We start from the raw sequence: 26,992 nt of genomic DNA on the forward strand, positions 1-26,992 counted from the left end.
AACAGAATGGAGAATACACACAGGAACAATTACAGACACACTATGCTCTGATCCCGGTCTGTCTGATTCTTCCACTCCGCCGAGGTGTGATGAGTGTCAGGCTGCGTGAAATGTTGAGGAAAATGATAGGGAGGGCCAGGAAAACAGCAGCCAAAAGAGAGAGCAGCACAGCAGGCTTTAATAAGCCAAATCTGCATCAGTGTATCACACACACAGCATGCGGTGCAGCGGCAGCTAATCCAAAGGTTGCTGGTTCAAACCCCTGAAGGCTTGATTCATGAACCTAAGTATTGCTAAGGTATCCTATATCTTATTACCTACATCACTGTGCTCTTGAGTGGGGTGCTTAAACCCATACTGCTCCGGGGGGATGTTCCCTGTCGTAATTGTACTGTGATACATTGCTGGGTAAGAAAGTGCAAGCTAAATAAGTAGCACACAGAAACAGAAAGCCTTAATTCTCACACACTATGGAAGTACAAACACGCTTCCAGCTATGCAAGCTTGATTTCATGCACAAGGTGCAAAAGTTAGTTAAAAAAAAAAAAAACATACAGTAAGCCTACACAAAATCTGCACTTTCAGAACTCTACACAGCATAAAACTCATCAGAATTGTGTTTGTTTGCATATACACTACAGGTTAAAATTCTGGAAAAATTCAGATTTTTTAAAAATGTTTTTATAAAATCTCTTTTGACCACCAGGGCTGTATTTATTCGATCAAAAACACCATAAAAAAATTGAAAATTTGTGATTGTGAAAATTTAAAACCATTGAAAATATTATTACAATTTAAAACAGATGTCTTCTATATGAATATATTGTAAAATGTAATTGATTGTTGTGACCAAAGCTGAATTTTCAGCATCATTACTCCAGTCTTCAGTGTAACATGATCCTTCAGAAATCATTCTAATATGCTGATTTGCTATAAGAAATATTTGTGATTATTATCAGTGTTGAATTTTTTTGTGGATATACAGTACCATATTTAAAAAAACAAAACAAAAAAAACTTTTAAACCAGTATTGTAGAATTTAGATATTTTTTACAATGTTGTTTTTTTTTTCAGCATTTTTGATCAAATAAATACAGGGAAGCATAAAACAAACTTAAACATCTAAACTATTACAAACTCTTGACTGGTAGTGTATAAAGTAAGTTTCTGGTTTAATTGTGTTTGTGCTTCTCACCTCTGGCTCATGATCTTGTACGCATCAGGTAAATAACAGCGCGTGTTCTCCATCTGAGCGGGGTCAGCGTCACAGATTTTGTCATCGGTTCGGCCGTAATTTGCACTCTCGATCATGATAACGTCCGTCCCGGGACAGCGCAGCTCGATCGGGTAACTTTCACAGGACAGCTCCCGCCGAACAACTGCCATGGGCACCGGTGCACGACTGAATGCTGCAAAATGACAGAGGAGACAATCAGTAAAATAAAAACTACATGCTCTTTAACCTCAGACCTGAGCAAAAATTAGGAGAAAAATCAATCCTGTCACCAGTTACACAGGGAATTTAAGAAAACATACAAAAAATGACATTTGGCAGCAAAAAATTACAAATGACAGCAATCCTGGCATGATGTATTGATGCACCATGCGAATGAGATATGAAAGCTGTGACAAACTAGATTATTTGGAATATAGTCCACAAGTGGACTGCTTGTATAGTGTCATTTTAAAAGCTTAACCTGGGTCACCATTCACTCTCAGTATGTGAAAGAGCCACATTCTGCTAAATTTTCTGATTTTGCATTACATAAATAAATACTAGTGAACTATTCTTTTAACTGATTGGATGCATAAAACTTTGAAAAACATTGTTAACTATTGTTAATTAAAACTTAATAATTTAAAAAAAAAAAATTAAAAACCTGAAATAAAATAAATGTTAAAATACAAACAAACTTGAACTTATTTTATATCAGCTAGTTGACAAGGCAACATTTCACATTTCCATTTTGTTTGTCTTAATGTACTAATATAACTAGAACTGAAATGAATATTAATAAAAACCATATAGACATTTAAAAACAACAACAAAAAATGACAAGAACTTTAACATAAATTAAATCTAACAGCATCTTAATGATACTTAAAAAAAAAAAAACCTTGTACACTTTAGTGGTAGATCAATTTGGGTTTTACAATATTTGATTTATAAATTACTTTTCGCACCAGCCAAACAACATTTATTAATGAAAATAAGGCACATTCTATAATAAACCTCATATAAATTTAAATAAATGAGAAAATAAAATAAACATATTTCAATGCACTTTAAACCGGATTGCAGATAATTAGTGAATAAGATGCATATTCTTGTGTGAAAACCCTGCATGGCACAACAGTTCAGTGAAGTCTTTTCAGATAATTCTGGATGAAGCAGCAGAACACATATAACAGGATCTAAGATCATTTCTCTGCTGAAAATCTGTCCAGATCCGAGTGTTTAGTCCCGGCTGATGGACTAAAGCTCAGCTTGTGTTCAGCTCAAGCCCACGGGTTTAGCTCAGGGGACAGTAAAACCTTGATTCTGTGGTCACTGAAGTATTTCTGTGTGGATTTGGAGGTTTGCTGTGATGATGGAAGAGCTGAGAGTCTCCTGGCACAGACAGCAACATTGTGATTTAAAGTCTCAGGGCATTTGATGGATCGCACAGGCATGTTTGATATTCCCATATACTGTTAAATAAAAGTGTGTGTATGTCTGTGTATTTACAATTCACCAACAAGAATCAGAATAGACTGGAAGAAATGCATGAATGTGTGTAAGAGAGCATTCTGTAATATGTGTGAGCAATTCAGTTCATTATGTGAGTTATAGAAACTGCTAGAAAGACTCGTTTCAGAACAAGTTTGCTTCATGCTCGTTTGATGTCAATGTTTGCATCTGTGATTGGATAAAAAAGAATTTGTCTGAAAAATCTGTGTAAATCATACAGTAAAATGATGTTCAAATTCAGTCGTTTGCTAAGAAAATATGATTTATATGAGAGATATGCCACTCAGTTTCCATCTAAAATGCTTATTTTGTATATATCACACCTTCTGCATTTTGAAATACATAATTTTTTTATCATGACCATCATCATTACCGCCACAGATTTATTTTATTTTTTTACTGTATTCTAAGTAAGATTGCTTTGAGTATAGTAAATTTAAGCTAAGAGGATTGAATAATTTATCTTGTCGAATATAGAAAATACCACAATTTGTGTAAATGCAGAGAAAGTGTAACGTGATTATTTATTTCCCATCACGCTGTCGAAAAGGTTTAAATGATGTTTCTTCTTTAAAGTCACAACTTTAAGTAATTATATTTTCACAATTTCATGATATATATTTTTAATTTTAAATAGTTACTTTTTTTTGCAAAGGGTGAAAATTGTGTGTTAAAAGGGTCGCACACAAAATGTGTAATCACTATATTACACTGTGTTCGCTACAATTAAATCGTGAAGAATTTCAGAGCCTTTTTAATTATAAATAGATATTACACAACTGTATCTGAAATTATTTAAAGAAAAAGAAATATAAATTATATGCACACACATTAAAAAGTAATAAAATAAATAAAAACCACAGTGAATTAAATATCAGTTAAATAGATTTCTTTAATTTTTAGACTTCTGACTGGACTTTTAATGCTAGGCTAAATTTATATTAGATAGTAGCCTGCCAGAGATCCCCAAAAAATATAGTAAGCTAACAGATCTATCTAAAAAAAAAAATAAATAAAATAAAAAAGACGATGTGTGATTTGTAATTACACTAATAAAACTTAAGCAAATATCAACATTTGACTTTACTGGAACATTTAAGAGCATGTAATATGCCAAGCTCAGATGTCAGTAATAATTATGTGATAACATGGAAGAACTGTGGAAATTAGTCATACTCTGGGTCTAAACCAAGATGCAAAAACCAGTCGTCAAAACCTGATCTCCACAGTAAAATTCCTGACACACACAGATCCAGCGCGCCACTGGTTTTGATTTTAATTGGCTTCCAGCTCCCATACAGCACCTTTAGTGTGATTCTCTGCATTTACAGTGAGACTGCTCTCACACTCGCCCGCCGAGAACAGATCATTAACCACGAGACGGAACGCAGCGGAGCTCACACACACACACTATCCTGTTTACTGTCACTTCATAACACACACACAGCTGACAGACAGACAGACAGAGACAGAGTTTGATCTGATCTGATAAAACAGACAAGAGAAATCACAGACTTACACTGAAGGAGGGACCCGAGTCATATCTAGAGATTTGAGGTTAAACCACCCAGAACAACACTAGCAATAACCACAGCAGCACTTTGTTTTCCTCCAAATTTCTAAACATTTAATTTATTTAATGAGTGTCTTTAATTAGTTGCTTTTTTGTTTGACTTTGTTTTATTATTTGTAGTATATTTTTAATTATTTGTTGCTTTGTTCACTCTGTTTTATTTTGTTCTTATTATTATCAATGTTGAAAACAGTTGTGCAGTCCAACAATTTTGTGGAAAGCGTGATACATTTTATTTTTCAGGATTCTTTGATGAAAATTAAGTTCAAAAGAAAAGCATTTAAAATGGAATTATTTTGCAACGTTATAAATGTCTTTACATTTATTCATTATGTGTGTGTGTGTATATATATATATATATATATATATATATATATATATATATATATATATATATATACACACACACACACACACACACACATAAAACAAATTACACATTAAAGAAATGCATGTCTTTTGCTCATCAAGGCTGCATACATACTGTATATTCATTGTTTTTTTTTTTATGTGTCATGTAAAGATGTGTATGGGTGTGTTTTATGTCTGTAGGGTCATTATAAACCAAAGCTTTTCTCTTCTCTTCCTCACCCTGACACCTGGCCAGCTCTGACATTTAAAAGTCATCATTAACATCAAAACACAAGCCAGGGGGCTCAAACACACACACACACATTCCATGGGGCCTGGCCAGCGTAATCTCACAAAAGAGAGAAAATCTGCCTAAACACACAGGTCAGAAACATCAGGGTGACGGATTAACCATGCTGAGCTAGTGTGTGTGTGTGTGTGCGCGTGTGTGTGTGTTGACAGATGGTCTTCAGCGGTCTGATAACACTGTCTGAAGAGTCTCTCTGCATTGTCTCATGATTCATGAATGACAGACAAAGACAATGAAGCTCTTACCTTTTTACCTTTAGAAAAGAACACATGAAGAGCTTAACCTGACATCTCAACACAAATCCTCCACACACACCCTTCTGCTTTGTACACTCTCATTGTTATGAGAAGTTTAGGGTTATGATAGCAGCTTGCAATATAAAGCAGCATATGGACTGTTTTTGTACAGCTATAATCACTGGAAGCGAATGACACCGGAAGTCTCACACATTCAAGTCACAAATGGCACACCCTCTCTTATATTAAAAAAAGATGGATAATGTTATAAAGCAATACCTCACATGTAAGAATTTGAACAGAATATGATTGGGCCGAACAAGTACATAAATAACCTAGGAACTTCAACTTCAAAAATATCATGTTAGCATTAGCCACAAAGATTAGTTTCCGAGAAGTCATCACAGTTACCACGATTGTGTGATATCTCTGTCATGCAATAGTCCGTTAAACATAATGGTAATATTGCGTAGCTTACATTGTTGACAGAGTATTGCCATTTATTATGTGTGATTTTGGGCCGTCAAAGAGAATATCTCCAAACAAAGCCACATCAGAACCTCTGAACTGTTTTGATTCAGTGTTTCTGAACAAATCGTCTGAGGGAATGATTCAATGACTCATTTATGAAGACCGCCACATGTTTCTTCCTGAAAGAATCAGTGTTTCTGAACGAATCAGCTGAATGAATGGTTCAATGACTCAAGGTTCAAAAACTTTCATTTGCCGCCACCTACTGGTGAAACCACATATCCTGCAGAAAGATTTCTGTTCTATTCTATTGTATTGTTCATGATTGCTGCTGTTTATTTTTAAAATTATATTTAACTAAACTTGTTTGTGTACAAACTTTCCCAAATGTGGCTCAGAAGATTATTTGGCTTTCTGAGCTGTATTGTCCATCAGAGTTTTATTACATTACATAATACTCTGACTTTTTCAGGCTTTTAAAACATTTAAAACAGTTCTTCTTGTTTTGTTTTTTCTGGATTGTTCTTAAAGTAGTTTATGTTAAGCAGAGCAGACAGACACTAATTACTGTTGCCTGCTTTTCTTTCTCTTTCTTTCAATTGATTATTTTACTGAAGCAGTAAATAAGCATTGACAGAAAGAGCAAATGAATAGCATAACTTGGACACCTCTGTCTGTGTGTGTGTGTGTGTACACAGAACATCTGAGGTTTGTGTTTGCTTGTTTGCAGGTGGCAAACACCCAGTCCTGTGAGAGTTGAGCGATGGCGTCAGATGGTTTGACCAGTGAAGCAGTTTTACTCAATTAGCTTCAGTCTGCATGATGAACGTCTCCACCTGAGTCCATGTGCATCACTGTTTCTCTTTCACTGTGCGGAGTTTCGTTCTGTAAATGCAACGGGCTCAAGAACTTTTATTACATCAGAAATGTGCGTGAGCATGTGCAAAGTCAACCTTAAAAATGACAACATCCAATACATTTGAAAAAATAAATAAATAAAAAAAGTAAACTGGACCACTGAAAGTCCAGTGGGCATTCATTAGTTCAGGCATTCATGCATTTATATTTTATCATTTATATTGTATTTATTTGATAAAATATATTGAGCAGCAATATCAGGATCAGGAATAAATTACATTTTACAATATTTCACAATTTTACTGTTTTTACTATATTTTTGATCAAATAAATATAGCCTTGGTGAGCAGAAGAGACTTCTTTTAAAAACATTGAATAAATATCTTAAATACCAAGCTTTTCAATCAGACACCACTTCAGTCTTGTGTGTGCTTGGCCTTACATAGACAACACAGCTCTTGACTGTAATGATAATGAATTCCATTAAATCTAAGTTAATTTAGAAATGTACTCTGTATTACGTTAAATCTAAATGAGCATGTTGAGCATGTTTATGCTGGCGTGAGATTCAGATGCTGTACTTGATGATGTGCTTAGTAAAAGGAGCGGTTTGTGTCTGATGAAATGCTGTGTAACCTGCTGAAAGGATCGCTTCACCGGAGGAGGATTTATGTGTTAAACATAGATTCCTAACTCTTAAATATGATTCCACATAAATAAGCCGAGTGCATGTGTAAGTGAACATCAGTCTGTAAATCCATCAAGCAGAACTAGATTCTCTGAAGATGATTTGAGAGCTGCTCTCCGGTGCAAAAATCTGTGTGTTTGATGGCTGTCAGGGTGTTGCCAGGGAGTACTGGGTAGTTGCTAGGGTATTCTTGGGCGGGACAAGAGCTTGGCCACACCCACTCAGAAATCTCATTGGTGCAAAATTTGTAGTTTGTTTTATTTTTAAGATGCCTGATGTTCTTTGTATAATTCCTATAAGTTTTAATGATTATTCTCATTACTGTATTAAAATTATTTTTTCACTGTATGACTGTAAAATGAAACCATCATGAATACACTGAAAAAAAAGTGTAGAATAAAGAAATGGCAAATAAAACAGTGAATTAGTCATTGCTTACAAACTTGTTTTTTACATTGTAGAAAATGTAAAAAAAAAAAGCATTTATTTGAAACCGAAACCTTTTTATAACTATGAATTACTGTCACTTTTGAACAATGTTTTCCAATGGAACCCATAAAACAAAAGAGTCACATAAAATATACATAAGGGCAGTACAAAATCAATCAATTTTAAACAGCAAGGATGTAACCCTTATGCAGTCTTCGGTCATTCACATTTTTAATTTTAAAAAATCGTAGCTTCACCAGAATGTTACGAAACTCAGTGACTTTTATGGCACTTGGTATGTGAACACACAAAAAAATTGAGGGCATGATTCGAAAAAGTTAAGTGGTTGTAAAAAAAATAGTCACACTCATGGTCTTCGGTCAAAAATGACCGACCATAGGAAATGAATGGGAAACAGGAAAAAATTTAAAAATACAGAACATTTTTGCATGTACAATCTACAAATTCAACAATGCAGAAAAACATTGCACAACAATGAAGGGGTGAAACTCTAAAACATCAAGAGTGTAAAACAGATACATCCACTCACAGACACACACACACATACACAATTATACACACTCAAATGAACTGGTATGGCAATAACCATATAGCCAAAATGATTTGAGTGAAATAAGAGGCTGAAATCAGATCAGACCCTGAAGGATTAGGCTCTGATAAAGCATTCCTCTTCATTTTTGTTACATTTTTATAGTTTTTTAATGTTTTGTGTAACAAAATGCTTTCTGTGTTCAGGGTTGACTGTAGTAATAATAATGCAAAAACCTATATAATAATAATAATGCAAAAAAATATATAAACCTTGACAAAAAGTAGTCTTTGAGAATGCCTAAATATACATTTATATCCACAACCTAATAAAAGTAAACAATTATGTCTAAAAACAACTAAGGAATTCATAAGACTCTCTATAGAGTCCTATACAGGCAACTAGTGGTTACACAATGAAATTACATGTTTTTTCTTTCTTTGCTCACATCAGGAGGTGCTAATCTGCATTCAAAAATTGGATTTTAAAGGCCTAGTGTCTATTTTCATCTGAAATACTGCATAAATTGAGAAATAATTGTAAAAAAGTTGAAAAAAAGTTTTTTTACTATTTTCAATGGGAAAAAAATGTATCATAATTATTGCATAAATATTAATTAGTACCATACAATTCTCTCAAAATACAAAAGAAAAAAGAAAAAATATTATTGAATAAAAATATATTAGATTGATTTTACTGAAGAAAAAAAATTCAGGTGTCCGGTCACTTTTGACCGTGACTCCCAAATAAGGGCTGCATAAGGGTATTCATCAAAAGTGACAGTAAAATTACAAAAGATTTATATTTCAAATAAATGATGTTCTTTTGAACTTTCTATTCATCTGTGAATCCTGAAAAATAAAATGTATCACAGTTTCCACAGAAACATTCGGTTTTCAACATTGATAATAAATGTTTCTTGAGCTGCAAATCAGCAGCATATTAAAATGTTATTTTAAATTGTAATAATATTTCACAATTAGATAGTTTTTAATGTTTTTTGGTAAACAAATGCAGCTTTGGTGTGCAGAAGAGACTTCTTTCAAAAGCATAAAATCGTATCGACCCCAAACCTTTAAACGGAGTGTAGACTTGTGGTTTTGGAGAGAAACATGATACATTTTCTGGGTTTCATGAGCTTCACCCAATAGCGATGTTTGGCACACGCAGTAATAATCTCATATGTGCGTCTCAGAGCATCGCATCAACACTCTGAACGCTCAGGGCTCATATCAGCCCAGCACTGTTGAGCAATTTCCCTTTCTTTCTTCCTGTGCAGTTGCCCTCACATCCTCCCTCTCTCCCTCCCTCTCTCTCTCTCTCTCTCTCTCTCTCTCTCTCTCTCTCTCTCTCTCTCTCTCTCTGCCCTTTGCAAATCCTTTTGCCACCATATTACTGCAGGAATGCTGTCAGCTCACACACACACACACACACACACACACACACACAGTCATGCAATGCTCTGAGGCTGTTGTGATTTTAACGGCTCTTGACAAAACAGAGGGTTTAATTGAGGTCAAACAAACAACAGGAAAAGATGTTTTTTCCCTTTTTCACGAGGTGCCGGACAAAAAGAAAGAAAGTGAGAAAGCGAGAAAGAAAGCTTCATTCTCCACATGCAGACTTGCAACGGAAGCGCCATAAGTGAGTCAAATTAAGCCTTAGACACTAATTATGCCACACTGAAGCATATCGGCTAACCGCAAAAGCCACTAAAGCTTAGACACTTGCGTATAAAAGCGTTTAGCAGTAAGAGCTCTCATTACGTTCAGTCTTCAGACACACACACAAATGATTGTAATGACTGAGAATGACAATAAATAATGCACATGCACGTCTGTCCATTGTGCCGTGTTTGCAGGCTGCACACAAACATACAGATCAGTGTGGTGTGATTCATAAATATGAAGTATGAAGACATAGAAATATTCAATGAAAAATTAACAAAAAAAAACTGTTTAAAGCCCGGTACACACCAAGCCGACGGTTGGCCGTCGGGCAGTTTTTGTTCGTCGGCCGACTAAGTTTTCTCAGTGTGTTCTGCGCCGTCGGCTGAAGTTGGTCCTCGTCGGCTTTTTTTCGGCGGATTCGAGATGTTGAATCGGCGTCGGAGCTCGTCGGTCAGTCGGGCCATCTGATCATTCTGATTGGCTGTTCAGCTGGCGAACCAGTGCGCGAGAAAGGCGCAGAACGGACGTGTTACTTGGCCATCGGGTGGCAAGCGTCGGCTTGGTGTGTCAAGGCAACTTTGGACCCACACGCTGCCGACGTGAGCCGACCCCGCAGTCTGCTTTCGTCGCCACTAGTTTGTCGGCGTTGGCTTGGTGTGTACCGGGCTTAAGTTGAAGTACTAGAACTAATAAAACTAAAATAAAATAATAGCTTAATGGATGCATTTATATATATATATATATATATGTGATATATAATTGCCCATGAAGGCTGAAAGTTAAAAACTCCTTATTTCAGGTGTGCTGAATTATTAGGCAGGTTTTCTTTTACAGATAAAATGAGCCAAAAATGAGATTGAACTCAAGAATAAAAGTAAAACAATTATTAAATGCCCATGAGAAGGAAGCAATACTAATGCAATAATAGAATTAGCAAAGTTAAGGCATGACCACTGGGCAGCGAAATGCTCATTGGGTCAGCACGGTCAGAAAAAACAAGTGGAGAGGAAAATACATGTTAACTGCAAAAGAATTAAGAATTAATGTCAAGAATTAGGTGAGAAACCATCAGGAACCATTTAGTCTCCAGCACCATCATTTTCCAGAACTGCAGGTGTTAGGTTCTCAGAGACTTTGCTTGGGTAAAAAATTATTTAAAATCGCCCTCACTTAAGAATAACATGCTGAAGTGTTGTGAAATACATGAAGACTGATTTTATATAGGATTTATGGACAGATAAGTTGAGAGTGACTCTTGAAGGACCAGCATCACATCCTCTTGTGCCACTGTTTGAAGAATGTATCTTCCAGAATCTGGCAGTAAGTTTTGGGAGCTCATTTTAGTTCATCTCCTATCTCCTATCTCCTATGACTTTTATTCTTGAGTTCAATCTCATTTTTGGCTCATTTTATCTGTAAAAGAAAACCTGCCTAATAATTCAGCACACCTGAAATAAGGAGTTTTTAACTTTCAACCTTCATGGGCAATTATATATCACTTATAAATTATTAAATACAAAATCAATAGTAGTTATTAAGATTGATGTGGTTTGGAATTGGTAAAATGTTCTTGGAAAAAAAATATGACCAGAATATCAACTTGCCTAATAATTCTGCACACAGTGTATGTATATGTATATGTGTATATATATATATATATATATATATATATATATATATATATATATATATATATAAAGAAAACATGCACTATTAACTGCGCCTAAAATGTATAATTGCAGAAAAAATATATCGTTGTATTGAACATTAATGGAGCAACAGATTTTGTGTGAAAATAAATAATTAAAGTTGTTAATTTGTTTAAAAATCTTATAAATGTATGAGGTAGCAAGAGGGCCTTTTACCCCACACACGGTATTGATACAAATACTTCAGCTAAAATACTGTTTTTTAAAATAATGTCTAAGTTAATACTTGTTCAAAACAATCACTTTAGCATAGTTTGTACTATTTTCTGCTTATTTTGAAAAATAAAATAATTCATTTTTGTTCAATAAATATACTGTCATTAAAATATGTTAATATAAAAAATATATTTTACAATACAGAAACAAAATCATTTTAATAAGTAAAGATTCTGAAAGTATTGAAGAAGATCCAATAATAATTGAATATATATTTACAGTAGTAACAACAAATTATATTTTATTATATAATAGGATTAATATCATGTTTTTAAATATGATGGTTTCATTCTAAACATGGTGATTATATCTAATATGGACACCCAACATAATATATTATATTTACCATCTGAATCTAACTATGACATGTCAACAAATGGAAAAGTCAGCAATCTATTAATTATCATGTTAACCACGGCAACAGCAGGGGCGCTTTTTACCCCAAATATCATACTTTTACATATTCTTTCGTTATTTAAAAACTGTTGCTTTAATTATCTTAAACAAAACAGAAAATCATAAAGACCTTTGTCTCAAAATATACGCATTAATTTTAGCGATTCTCATTTGCTACTTAAATCTGCAACATTTAAAAAAATATCAAATATTAGATCAAGTAAGCACAGAATCAACTTTGCACTGCTGCGCACGATCGCGTCAAAGATCAGACAAATATACACGTGCACCTTGAAAAGCAAATGTTTCGAAAAGTGTTACGCCACGTTTTTATGCCATCTAGTGGTTTAGAGGAAAATAATATCAAAGGCGCCTTTAGCCCGTTGTACCCTATATATATATATATATATATATATATATATATATATATATATATATATATATATATATTGTATCAATGTTACATTATAAAAACATGAATTACTACATTCACATATACAATGAGTTAAACAAGCGTGGTGCGAGATCACACTGTGCACAATTTTATTATCGTATGTCACCCATTGTTCCACTAGTTGAATGCTAGTTCTAGTTGCCTTGGAAACAGGTATAAATATTACTAAGATTCTAAAGAAACTGCATTAGTGCATAATTTAACAGATAAATAAGAATCAGCATGCGTTTTACCACTGAGGTCATCTACCACATGATCTATATGCATAATTTCTTACTGCTGTCTCTGCATATGGTCAGAAAAACATCATATATAAAAATATCACAAAATTGTTCACAGCAGGAATTCACTCCAGTCTTCAGACACTGGCCTGCAGTATCTGACTGGTGATTGATGATGAGCTCAACGGCCTTCACTCCAGATTTGCATGAAGTCAAACGATTCTGAAGTGTGTGGCGTCGCAGGCCACGCCCACATCCTGATGTCAACGGTCACTCATTCCCAGGAATCCGTTCAGGTCTGTGTTTACTTTAACCTTCACTTTGATAGATATACTGTATAAATTGCCACATGAAAAAAAGAAAAGCATTAAGGCAGGTGCCATTCTTAGGTCATTCTTTTCACAACAAGGCCACGTCAGTGTTCTCTGAGTATCACTGAGATACTATTATAGCTTTTGGTTTTATTTTTATATTTCCTGTTTTCATTTTAGTTAAAGGCACAATATGTAAGTTTTCGCCGCTAGAGGTCACATTTTCAAAACATTAACAAAGGCGAAGCTTGATGATGCTATGAAGCAGGATGTTCACAGATGAGGTAATGAATTTTTTTTTTTATTACCTGTACCTTCCACAGTTATTCAAATAGCAAATAAATTACACAGAGAATGCGAGCAAAGAACATTTACATTGTCAAAGAACATTATGACTCTCATTATAACTCTCTATGAGTCTCAAAAAACTCTCCTTATACTCAGTAAAGCTGTCTATACACGGTTTTATGAATGAATACGTACATCTGCACTTTGTTGTTTATGATGAGAGAATTCACGTGAGAGCTGAATTCAGTCAGCGAGCGTGTGCACAGAACAAAGACTCATCTGAATGCCTCCGACTGGCCACTGCATTCATAAGCTCAACACACTCGTGTGTGATTGGTTATAACGCGCAACAACTGTAAAAACGTGTACAAAAATCATGGTGCAACATTGAGCGGATCTAAATTTAATGCTGCGGTTAACACTTTTCATTTTATTGGCGAAAGCCGTAATGGATTTAGTTTAACTGTACTGCAGCACGTGTGTCTGTGTACTGCTATAGCTTCTACAAGCAGAAACTGGGGATAGTGCGGATACTACATCATTGACAGGTGACAATGACCAGGGACGAGTCATTATTTAAAACTGGAATTTCTCCGGATTTATAAATATTTGGGAACTTTTGGGTTAACATAAATACACAACTGCATGAAATATATCACACTGTGCAGGTAGTTTTTGGATATTTTATCATGAAAATCTTACATATTGGCCTTTAAAGTTTCAGTAATTTTGTTGTTATTGTTATTCATTTAATTTTTTTTTTACATATGTCCATTTATTTTTATGTTTTCCGTGATATTTTAGTATCACTGAGACTATTTTTTTTATTATTTTTTTTATTTAGGTCATGTAGGTATAAATTAAGTTGTTGTATTAGTTCTAGTTCATGTGTTTGTTTGTTTATTTATTTTTTAGGCTTTAATTTCAGTTTATTTACTTTTAGTCATTTTAGTCCTTCAACAAACTTGAGAAATGCCTTGCAAACTAGCTGAAATAAAATGAGTTTAAGGTTTTTTTATATATTTTTTTTTTTCATTATTGTATATTTGATTTCAAGTAATGAAGATGCTTTTTTAATTGTTTTTGTTTCAATTAATAATAACTTAGGCCAGAGGTTTCCAATTATCCATGGCATCAACATCGACATTTCATTTTGTTTCATTTAAAGTGTGTTTTATCTGTTTGAACACAACAACAACAATCTGTAAGTGTACAGAACGTGTGCATAAATTAACACACAGACACACAATGAAAGTAACCTGATATAACCCTCAGTAGGTGGGCAGAAGATAAAAATTAAGATTTAAATCGCATGGTTGATGTGGGATTTATGAGAAACATCTTTTCCCTGTTTGTTCTGGCTGACTGATCATGCCGCTGGTATTTTTACCCTTTCTCGCATCCCTGCTGCTACAAAGACATGAATTAATACCAATTACATCTCAAAGCCCCTGTATTTACTTACATAATGAAGAGCAGAAATAATTCCGACACGTAAATTAAAAATGATTTCATGCGTACATGTATCTCTTTTCTCTCGGCGAGCTGATTTAACGGCTGCTGTTTAAACTCTCCGCAGCACGTCACAGCACCACTGACAAGCCAATCTGACCCATTTAGAAAACAAAGACAGATAAATATAAATCGCTCTGTGTGTTTCCTGTAGAGATGAGAGAGAGCGAATCCCCGGAGAGCGCGAAAGATGAAGGCTTGAGGAGAGAAATAGGGCTGGTGGGGGTTGACTGTAGGCACAAGAGACATCCCTCCTGATTTAAAAAAATAAAAAATAAGAAGAAAAAGAAAAAAAGACAAATGAAAGGAGAACAAAAATCCAGGCACAAAAACACGGCAGTCGCTTCCCAGCAGATTTCCAAATGAAAAGAAAAATGCACGCCATCCAGAGACAAAACAAAAATAACACTCCACGGAGCCTGTGAAATCCTAGTATGTTTGGGTGTTTTAGGCTGCGTGTCAGTTGTGGGTCACCTATTTTCAATCACTTAGTTGTTTTATCCACCTTCTATTCCCTTCTTCCCTCAGGAGGACGGAAGTGCTTTTCTTTAAAGGAAGAGCTTAATATGTGGGGTGACTATAAGCTCTCATCAGTATAACCCCAAAAACATTCCTATACCTACAGTTCACTGCGGTTTCCAGCTGAAATGAGCACTAGTGGCAGGAAAACAGCAACAACTTTTATTAATTTTCACATGAGTTATGATTACAGGGGCAGATTATCAATTAATCACACAGTTCCTTGCACAATACTATGTAATGAGCTCAGAATACATTTACCATAGTGCATGATATGTAAACTAATACATTTTGATGTTTGCATCACATAATAAGCTCCATGTGTATGGTTTTTCTAATGTGGTAAACTTGCTCAGTAGTGCACCCAGTGAAGTATTGCCTTTGAGATGCAAAGTGCTAAGATACAAGTCCCGAGAAACAAAGTCATGATAAAAGAACTCAAAGACTTGTAGAATCAAGCTAAAATGGCTCGGTTGCTTCAGCAAATGTGTTTTGTCCTCATGTTTTCTTTTTTGTTAACACTATCGGTTAGGTTTAGTTGAGGTGGTCAATTATTTTCAAACGCAATAGAGCATTAACCACTTTACCCACTTAATTGCCATAATGCGCACAACAACCAATGTTATAAAACACTGCGAGCTTCACTTTTATCGGTTTTGGATCAAACTGAATGTGTGTGTATTTTTTTAATCAATGTAATATCATTTTGCAGAAATGTCACCACTGGCATGTTTTTCCAATGAGCTTGAGTTGTTTAGTGTTCCAAGCAAGAAACGCTGAAAAACATCATACGAGTTTGGAGTAATTTTAATTTCTGGCCGAACATTCCCATGGTGCCATGTGATCGTGCCACAGCATGAGGTGTTTCCTGTTGCATTTCGAGGCTGAAGCAGCATGACCGATGACTTTGACAACACTGCAGAACTGAAACATCTGGATCTGTTCTCCATCGCCAGGCATGTATAATCAAATATAAGCATTGAGTAATCAAATATACAGCAACTAGTCATGGTCACGCAACACTGATAAATGGCCAAATGACTCTTCCTAATGATGCCTAGTTACGCCTCACAGCACATACAAACATTCACCATGGTAACTGAAAGTTTGTGTCAAAAATATAGAGCTATTGTTATGACTAATAAGCACATTACTGTTCATTTGTTTGGGGTCGCAATATTGTTAAATTTGATTAAAATTTTAAATATGTTTTCTATGTGAATATATGTTAAAATGTAATTGATCACTGTGATCAGCATCATTACTCCAGTCTTCAGTGTCACATGATCCTTCAGAAATTAATCTAATATGCTAATGTACTGCTCAAGAAACTTTTCTGATTATTATCAATGTTGAAAACAGCTGTGCTGTCCAATGTTTTTGTGGAAACTGTGATAAATTTGATTTTTCAGGATTCTTTGATGAATACACTAAAAAATGCTGGGTTATTTTTTTTTTTTTAACCCAAATGCTGGGTTCAGCCTGTTGGGTCATTTTATTGGGTTATTTTTAATATTTTTACCCAGGTGCTGGGTTATTTTTTTAACCCAAACACTGGGTTCAGCTTGTTGAGTCATTTTATTGGGTTATTTTAAAGCTGGATTATTTTTTTCTACCTAAACGCTGGGTTGAGCTTGTCTTCGGTGACAACAACACAGCTGCTGAGAGCACAGGCTTTTTAAGTTCACAGGAGAGAGCGGTTCTCAGCGACGCCGCCGATTTGGTGCACTCTTTCGGGAAATAAAGGTTTGTATACATTTTATTTTATTTATAAAGTCTTTAATGTGGTGTAAATTATATTATTTTACGCAACGCAACAGAAGGACAAGATGTCAGTCAGCAGCAGTCGTTTCGCGCTGGAAACTCCTTTGCCTTGCATAACATAAATTGATTTTTTTTCGTTATAATACTGAGTGTAATTTAATGTTGATGTTAAAATATGTTCTCTAATTTCAGTACTGTTTGTTTTTGGGCAGATTTTGGAGTTAGTCACGCCATCCTCTCAGCTACGTGAGCAGCAGCCCTTCACTGGCTCAGATTTTGGGGACACACTGGCACGAGAATTTAGCACTATTTCGGTTACAGAGAATGGCTGAATACACTTCAATTAAAATGCTACTTCTATATGCCTTTTTTATTTCTAAAATGCTTGTTAAACGAGTTTAAATATATGCAATATTGTAAACTATGCTGCACTCAATTCAATTTGTCTTGTATTTTATCCATGGGTGTTCTTGCTTAATAATAAATGTTCATCTTTTGATTATTGCTGTTGTTAGTAATTCTGTGTGTGATTTTTAATTTCCAGACCATTTTAAGCATTAATATAATCATTTTTAAACAATAAATTAAACAACCCGGCATGGTGGGTAAAAACGTTTAACCCAACCAGCTGGGTCAAAATAACCCAGCATGTGTTCTGTCCAATATTTACCCAGCACTGGGTTGCCAAATAACCCAAGTTGGGTTGTTTTTAAACCAGCCTTTTTTAGAGTGTATATAGCTGAAAAGAACAGCATTTATTTGAAATAGAAACATTTTGTAACATTATAAATGTACTGTATTTACTGTCATATTTGATCAAATTTAAATTGAATCCCTGCTTCAATAAATGTACTAATTTCTTAAAAATGAGTAACATTCAAATAGCGAGCTTCATTCAAATAAAAGAAATCAGTTAATATTACGGGAATAAACTAAGCTGAGTTACACCAATAAAAAGAATTGAAGCATCTGATCAGGTAGTAATGTACTCCTTTACTTCATTAACATGTTGTGAAAAAGTTATTCATAATCTGTCATCAAAATGCAGAAGAGGTTTTAGATTCGGGATGGCGGATTGAAGCTGCTTCCATATCCGCCTTCACGTTCAGCATGATGACTGATGTTTTTCAGGGGCTTAAAACTCACAAATATGAATGACTCACCATGGAAATGAAGCATTATCTAGTGAAACAAACAAAAGAGAGCTCAACTCTCTCCGGTTTCGCTGGGAATGAGATGGAACTAAGCAAATTGCTGCTGAAAGGAACTCTGGGAGGGGCGGCGGAGATGCACACCTGTGGTTTCCCCACACAGGAAAGCTTTTGTAGCAAATATCTCGAGGAAGATCTTGAGTGATCTTCAAACACACTCCCCACAGTGCCGGAGGTCCATTCTTCACATTTCAACATGTTATTAAAATATCCAGTCAGTGAACTACACTTAATTAACCAACAATACCAAAAACAATGAACTGCGTTCAGCAATGCAGTTGCCAATGTGAATTTGTCACAAATGAGTGATGGTGTGCATTTCTGCTCCAGACGTCCAAACATCTCTCCGCTGTTGTTTGGAATGCGGTAAGTGATGTTCTCTTCGGTCTGGTATGTAAAAGCATTTGGGGGCTTTGTGTCGATGTGTGCTTGTTTAGTACTGAAGACTCCAAATGGCTCTTTGCTTTGCCTGTGGCTCCAATGTAAGTCTTCAGAGCCTCATCTATCAACAGGTCAATTGACAAGCCCTTTCCTGCCTCTACGGCACAGAAGAACAAGGAAAGGAGGCACTAAAATACAAAGTCAGGACTCCCTGAAACAAGAGAGGAAGAAACAGGGCAAACGGAGGAAAGCAGAGTGCAGGAATGAGAGAGAGAGAAAAAAACCAAGAGGGATTTTAAACATTGCAAGCCTTGCGCTCAAGGTTGTGAAACTAGCAGTGTTGTTATTGCTAAATAAAACTAAAATTATTTAAAAAATCATAAAATAAAACAATGACTGAAAAACAATTAACTAGCTAAATGAATAAATAGACATGTCAAAAATAATAAATAAAAACATGGCAAAAGCACACAAAATTTAGGAATATAAACTAAAATATAAAGATAACATCAAGTCAAAATACCAATAAACACTACTATAGAGTATAAACGATACAAAAAATAACAGTAATTATAAAATACTGAAAACTACAGCATACTATTTTTTTTAATTATCAGTTGTTCTTTAATAAACAAGATCATTGTAAAATGATTGATACTGGTGTAGGTCCTTCAATTTTGAGTCATTTTAATTAATATATTGCGTCAACTAAAATCTAAATGTATATATAGAAAGAATAAAGACAAAACACTATAACTTTTATTTCCATATATGCCGTTTTCATCAAAAAATGTTATCCCCCCCAAAAAAAATCATATTTTCTAATAAAATAAAGAGAACGGATGGGGCCTGTGGGATTACATTTAAATTTTTACATCCAATAAAACAAATATATTTAAACTTTGCAAATTTATAAAAACCATGTGACTTATAAAGCAAGAGATGATCCCTTGGATGAGGAGTTAATGAGCAGAACAGTTATAACTAAAATGCCAATTACTGAAAAAAAACTATAAATACATAAATACATTTAATAACTTGTGTCCTTGAAGCAAATGCATCCACCATGAAACCCTAAAACTCAATGAGGAAGAAGACCTGAAGTTCTAAATACTGCACATCGAACCGCTAGTTGCCAGGCAACCATACATCCCATCCATCTCATAATTACACAAAACGCAATTAGCCACAGACCCTTAACGCAGGCAAAGTGTGGTGGGTTTACACCGCAGGGATAAAAAGTTACAGCTGTTCAAATTGTGTGCGTATAATAAGAACAACAGGCCCGAGGAACGACAGCAGCATAACGAATGGCTCACCTGCAGAATGCTGGGAACTCAGGTTACTTTTGTTAGATGCCATACTGAATTCCAACCAAAAGCAACAAGGCCGTGTTGAGGGAGCGGATCAAGTGTCCCAAACCCCTCCAAACACCCCCACCCTCTCTCTCTCTCTCTCTCTCTCTCAGTGGAAAGTGTCGGGAAGCTGATAAATTCTTAATCCTCTCTTCACTATATGCACCTATTGTTCTTTCTCATAAAGGCTTTCTGTTCACCAGAGCGCATGCGACCCTGTCTGCATTGTTCTGGAAAGTGTCAGATGGCTTGTGTGTGTGTGTGTGTGTGTATACACACACAATGAGCTTAAGGAACACACTGATTATCGGAGGGTCACATGTTTGGGTCATATGTTACAAGAGGAAACGTTCATTTCTAAACAGTGTTAAATGAGTGTTAGCTGCAGCTTCTGTTCTGCTTCATCTACATTTACATTCATGGATTTTGCAGATGCTGTAATGACTTCCAGTGCACTTTGTCAGTATGTGTGTTCCTCTGTCATGAAGTGAAAAAGAAGTACTTTAGCACTTAATACCGAATTAATTAGTACTTAAAATAACATGCTTAAGTGTAATGTTTTCAGACACTTAATTGCATGTCATTTATAATTAAATGAAAACGTATTTTGAAAATGTAGTTTAAATCTATATGAAATGCAATTAGCTGAAATTGTAGAGTGTTTTTGACCCAATTAAGTAGGACCTAAGTACATTTTATATGTAATTTCATAATTACTTCTAATGTCTTTGAACTATGGTTAAAGTGCTGCTGAATGTACTGACAAACATTTATGGAAAACTAAAACACACTTCAGTGTCATTTCTAATGAAACTTGTATGTCATATATATAAATATATATTTTAGTTACACATTTCTAATGATGAAGTTGCAATTTAGAGCATTTAAAATATATTAACTTTAAATGTAATGTCGAATAACAAAGTATAGTTAACATTATATTCAAGTACTTTACATGTACTCAGGGTTATTATAGTTAAATAAAACCAAAACTGCACTAGCTATGTTACCTGAAATAAAATAAAAGTTAAATGAAAAAAAAGAAAAAAACATTATTTCATCTAGTTGTTCAAGGTTCAACTTATTTATTTCAAATAAATAAACTAAAACTAATAGATTAAACTTACCAAAAAATATATAGACATTAAAAAAAAAATTTAAATTTAAAAATTTAAAAAAAAAACTAAGTGAAATTTAAGTGAAAACAGAAAATGTAAAAATAAAACCTAGCTCAAAATATTAAAGCAAATTAACAGTATATCAATAAAACTAAAATAACACTTCATGTGCTTTAGTGTGTTAGTCAACATTAATTTTACTTTTAAAAGCATGACAAAAATTATTAAAACTTTTTTTATGTACTTTAAAACCCATCAAACAAATCAGCATAAGTGCACTTTGACATAAAATGTACTTCAAAATGAAATGTTTAATTTGAAGGTCACTTTTTAAAAGTGTGTTCAGAGACAGTCATGAAAGTGTATCTCTTTAAATCATTAAACTTTCATTTCATTAATATTACCTGCAAGTGCAGTTTTATTTTTTAAATATACTTTTAAGATTCGAAGTACACTACAAGTGCATATTCAGTACAACTAAGCACACTTCTTTTTAGCCAAAATAGGCCAGCTTATGGCAAGTTAAGACCAGCACACCACCACAGGTTAGTTTGAGCTCTTTTTTCAGCAGGAGAGTCTCTTAAGCCGTTCTGCTCCACCGCTTTCAGAGTGAACTGAAAAAGTGCCAATCTGTCAGACAGAGTTCGCTAAACGCAAACGACAGCACGCTAGTCTGCTGCTCCTCAGAGTGTGAGTCGCACACAAACACACACACACACACACACACAAACAAACAAACAAAACAAAACCAAACCAGGTTTGGTCTACGTGGATATGAGTTTGTGTTGAAAGTGGCAGTCAGAATGATTAATGCTCCATGTAAATCTCACAGGTTGCGTCCTATTAGCATAAAAAGAGCGAGCGAGCAGAAATGGAGGTAATCCTTATGATTATGAAAAGATTGTGTGTTTGTGTGTAGTGTACGGTGCTGTATATACTCACAGAACGGCCTCGAAAAGGAAATCGAAACGAGAGCGCCAAAAGGCAAACAGCTTAGCATCTATACACACAATCACACCGCGTGCAAGAATGTATATGACAGGAGCTTTGCGTGAGACACGTGTTCATACACACAGCTTTGTGTTGAGGGATTTTAGTGTGTGTGTGTTTGTGCGTCATCCGATAAGCGGCTAAATTGGGTCTCTAAAACAAATGTGCAGTTGTTTCACTCCTGAATCTCCACATGTACACAATAAAGATATTACCGGCTTTCATTTCTAATCTTTCCATCTGTTTATTTTTTTATTTATCTTCCATGCTCGAAATAACAGCTAAAATTAAAAAAATGACCTTTGTGTTATAGTAACTTATTTTGAAATATAATTATTTTAAATTAGGTTGTATTGTTATATTTTCTGCTTTCATGTTCAATTTTGTGTGTTTTTGCCATTTGTAATTGTTTTGCTCGTTTAATTTTTATTTCAGTTTTAGTTTGTTATTTTAGTATTTCAAGTTAAACTAAATGAAAATGAGAAATGTTGCACAGAAAACTAGCTGAAATAAAATAAGTTTAAGTTATTTTTGTATTTTATTTTATTTCAGTTAACATTTATTTAATTTTAAGTAACACACACACACACACATTGTTAATCTAATTAATTACATGATTCGGAGATTAATTAATCTAATTAATTGCAAATTAAATTTGGCTGTGAAAATACCCACAAAAGAATATTTAAAGCTTTACTGAGTTAAATGAGAAAGTATCAAGTAGACATTACAAATATTAGCTTTAGAAATAAATATTTTATTTGATTCAATATAAAATTTATTACGCATAAACGTTTAGGCTACAATGGCCTAACATAAAATATGGAAAGAAGATAATTTGAGAAACATCTTAGTATTATTTTGTTCATGCAATGAAAGTCACAGGTAACCAGCTTAGTTACCAACAGTCTTCAAAATATACCTTCTTTTATGTTGAGCAAAAGAAAGCAAGTCATTCAAGTTTGAGACGACAAGACGGTGAGTAAATGATGACAGACTGTCGGCGCCAATAGCCTCATGGTTAGTGCGCTGACATATAACGCAACTGTGCTCACGGCGACCCGAGTTCGATTCCCATCTCGAGGTCTTTTGCCGATCCCGCCCCCTCTCTCCACCCAATGCTTTCCTGTCTGCTCTCTACTACTTTCCTATCTAATAAAGGCATAAAAAGCCCAAAAATATAACTTTAAAAAAATAAAAAAATGACTTTTTTTTTTTTTTTGGTGAACTATCCCTTTTTTAATTAATTAATTTTTTTATTTTATTTTATTTTTAAATAAATGAAAAATACTGTAAAAAAGAAACTAAAACTGCCAGCAGGTGGCGGTCTTTATGAGTCATTCATTCATTCGATTCATTCAAATGGCTGATTCATTCAGGAATTCAGTAAACGGCTCTCTCTATGAATGAGCCTTTGAATCACTGGTTCACACGATTTGTTTAAAATGAGGATTCATTCAGAAAATAAAAGCCACTATGTTGCTCACAGACGCACAACAGTTCTGCTGTGGCTTTATAGGTAATATTTTCATTGGCAAAATTGCGCAAAAACACACAATATTGTGTTTAAAATATAATCACATTTAAACTCGTGATGTTCGGGACAAAATCAGCACTTGTGTGATTCTGCTCTCATTACTGGTGTGACATCGCTTATCATGTGATATAAATGAGACAAAATCTAATACAGGGGCATTTTTTGCACCAATATCTTGAATTTTAGGGCATAACTGCACTTATGGAGTTGTTGTCCTGCACGATATTTGTCAACAGTCTACTGTATAAAATGTAAGATGATGTACAAGTCTGGGAGCGTGTTGTTTTTTTGTTGTATTTTGTTTTTTTTGTTTTTAGTTTTAGTTCACTATAATAACCCGGCTCCAGACTGGTTTAGGTGGTCAGTCTTAAACCTTACACTAGTTTTATCTGGCTGTACCTGCAGGGCATCAGCAAAACTGTGATTAGATATCGAGCTGCAGCTTTTATTATAGTGATCACATGTATTAGGGAGGACTGAGTATTAAATATTGAGTGCATGAATGGTTGTAAATCTTACTATCACACCATTATAACATCACACACGCCTCACCCATCACCTAATGTCCTCTAGTTCCACAGATGTGTGCGTTTATGAGAGTGTGACCGTATAAAATCACTGAGTGCAGTTTTCGGTCGAGTCTTTCCTTGAGAAAAAGTTGTACACTTGACTGCATTGAATAAGATGACTGAATAATAAACGCATGAGATAAACGCAGAAGTAAGATACTGTCGGTTTGGAGATGACTTATTAAATACAGGGTCGCGTGTGTGTGTGTGTGTTTGAGCATGTGAAAATAACCGAGCAGGACAAACTCAAAGTCAAACTGACGCTTGTGTTGAGTCGCCTCAGGCTTTACTGAAGAAATACATATTACACACGTATTACAGACATACAAACACAACATACACGCAAGCACACATATTTACTGAGGATGATGACACACCTAAAAAAAATAATCAGATGTTTTATCTCCAAAAAAAAGCTTGATAGTTACATATTTGCTCCAAAAAACACAGACACACACATCTGTGCAAACAGTAACTATTTGAACACAAACATACAGTATATACACATATGTATCTATACACCTGTACACACACCCAAGCGTGCACACTTACACTTATGAGTGAGTCTCACGAAAACATATGGGTCATATTTCACCCACAACATAAAACCTAATAAATAAACATAATTTAAAACATATTTTAAAAGGCATATACAAAAAGACAAAAACACACAAGAAGATTCCTTCCTTCTACTAACCTTAAAAATCTAAAGGGTCTCTAAAACAAGCGTGCAGTTGTGTCACTCCTGAATCTCCACATGTACACAATAAAGATATTATCGGCTTTCATTTCTAATCTTTCCATCTGTTTGTTTGTTTATTTATTTATTTATTTATTTATTTTCTATACTCGAAATAACCGCAAAAAAAAACGAAACAAAAAAAAACACGAAAATTCCTTTCTTCTACTAACCTTAAAAAATTAGCAGGATAATTAGTTAACTAAAACTACTGTGAAACCATAAAAAACTGTTACTTAAAATAAAAAGTAAGCTTATTTAAAAATACAAATTCAATAAAAAGAAGAAAAAAACTTTTAAAACTTATTTTATTTCTTTGTTTTCAGATTTTCGTTTAATTTACCTTGAAGTAATAAAATAAACAAACTAATAAATAAAAATTAATAGAAGCTACATATATTAATTTATATATAATTTATAAATTAATTTATACATATAATATTATAAAAAAATAAGAAAAACACTATTAATAATGACAAAACAACAAAATGGTGGTGGTGGTTATCATTGGATTCAATGATAAAATACCAAATACTGAGATACAAAAATACTGTAATATATATATATATATATATATTTTTTTTTTTTTTTTTGTTTGTTTTTTGTTTTTTTGTTACAATGCCACAATGCATGCAGCTTTTACCAGCAAAATCCTCCTCTATTTTCCTGAGGCACGTTCTGATCTATTACACTCAAATGTCTGTTTCCGTTCCTAATGCTTTAATGTAAAGAACATCCGAGCACAGACAACATAATTCACTGGAAATCTCAAAACACATCTGTGCTTCATCCGGCTAAACTCCAGAGAGCCTGATAACTGGAAATATGGTGAATATTGGTCAGCTCGATGATATAATCAAACATGACAGCGTGTTTGTAACCCATCCTGCATCTGCATGGCTAATAAAGTCACCAGGAACGCACAGCCGTCGGCCTGCCAACACAATCAGGGCTTCATTTAGCCACCGCGAATGACAGAGATTTCCAGGGAAAACGACACCGGATACGAGCCGGCAAATGAGATACAGATAGACAGAAGTAGAGGGAGAAACAAGGAAATTGTGTGTGAGTGTGACAGCTGTCGTTTCTGCAATCACTTGACAAGTATGACAACCCTGAGTGTGTGTGTGTGTGTGTGTGTGTGTGTTTGTGTCTGTCCACAAGAGAGATTACACAAACAAGTTGCTATTTCCCACATCCGAAGTAGATTTAAAGTGCTAGAAAAAGTTTTGAAATGCAAATAAAGGTACAAGTGTAATTTAATCGTGCGCTTCTCCACACAAAACGTGTCTGTTCACACATATTCACACAGGAAGCTGCAGAAACGTCCTGCTTTCACAGCTCTTCAGGCTCATTGTAACTGGAGTTATTTAAAATTCAAAGATCCAAATGAGAGTCGGCGAGCAGGATGAAGAAAACAAACAAAACACTCGCACGCAAATGCATTCAAATGTGTTACACGAGCAGAAAACTAACATGAGATCGAGAGTCTCCTTCCACTGACTAACCCTAAAAACATGCCATGGAAACATTTGAAACACTAAAATAACTCAAAACAGAACTAAAACGAATAAATCTAAATGAACAAAAGCTATATATATATATATATATATATATATATATATATATATAAACAAACAAACAATTAAAAATAAATGCAAATTACAAAAACACACCACAAAAGCCCTTACTGTATCAAGTTGTTATAGTTAACTAAAACTAAAAATATATTTTTTAAAATATAGTTTAAAAAATAAACTAATGAAAATGACAAAAACACAACATTACTAAAACTTTCAAATTAAATTGAGAAAAAAATTAAAGTCTAATTAGAA

The 26,992-nt window shown here is 34.3% G+C and overlaps 1 protein-coding gene across 1 annotated transcript in view; it reads right to left on the reverse strand.

Moving 5' to 3' along the window:
• LOC131544472 (adhesion G protein-coupled receptor L3-like) overlaps positions 1-26,992 on the reverse strand; it is a 309,135-nt gene that overhangs the window by 187,496 nt on the left and 94,647 nt on the right. The window contains 1 exon segment of the mRNA XM_058782694.1: positions 1,196-1,409. Coding sequence (XP_058638677.1) covers positions 1,196-1,409 — 214 coding nt within the window.

Source organism: Onychostoma macrolepis, chromosome 07 (assembly GCF_012432095.1).
Source record: "Onychostoma macrolepis isolate SWU-2019 chromosome 07, ASM1243209v1, whole genome shotgun sequence".
NCBI lineage: Eukaryota > Metazoa > Chordata > Actinopteri > Cypriniformes > Cyprinidae > Onychostoma > Onychostoma macrolepis.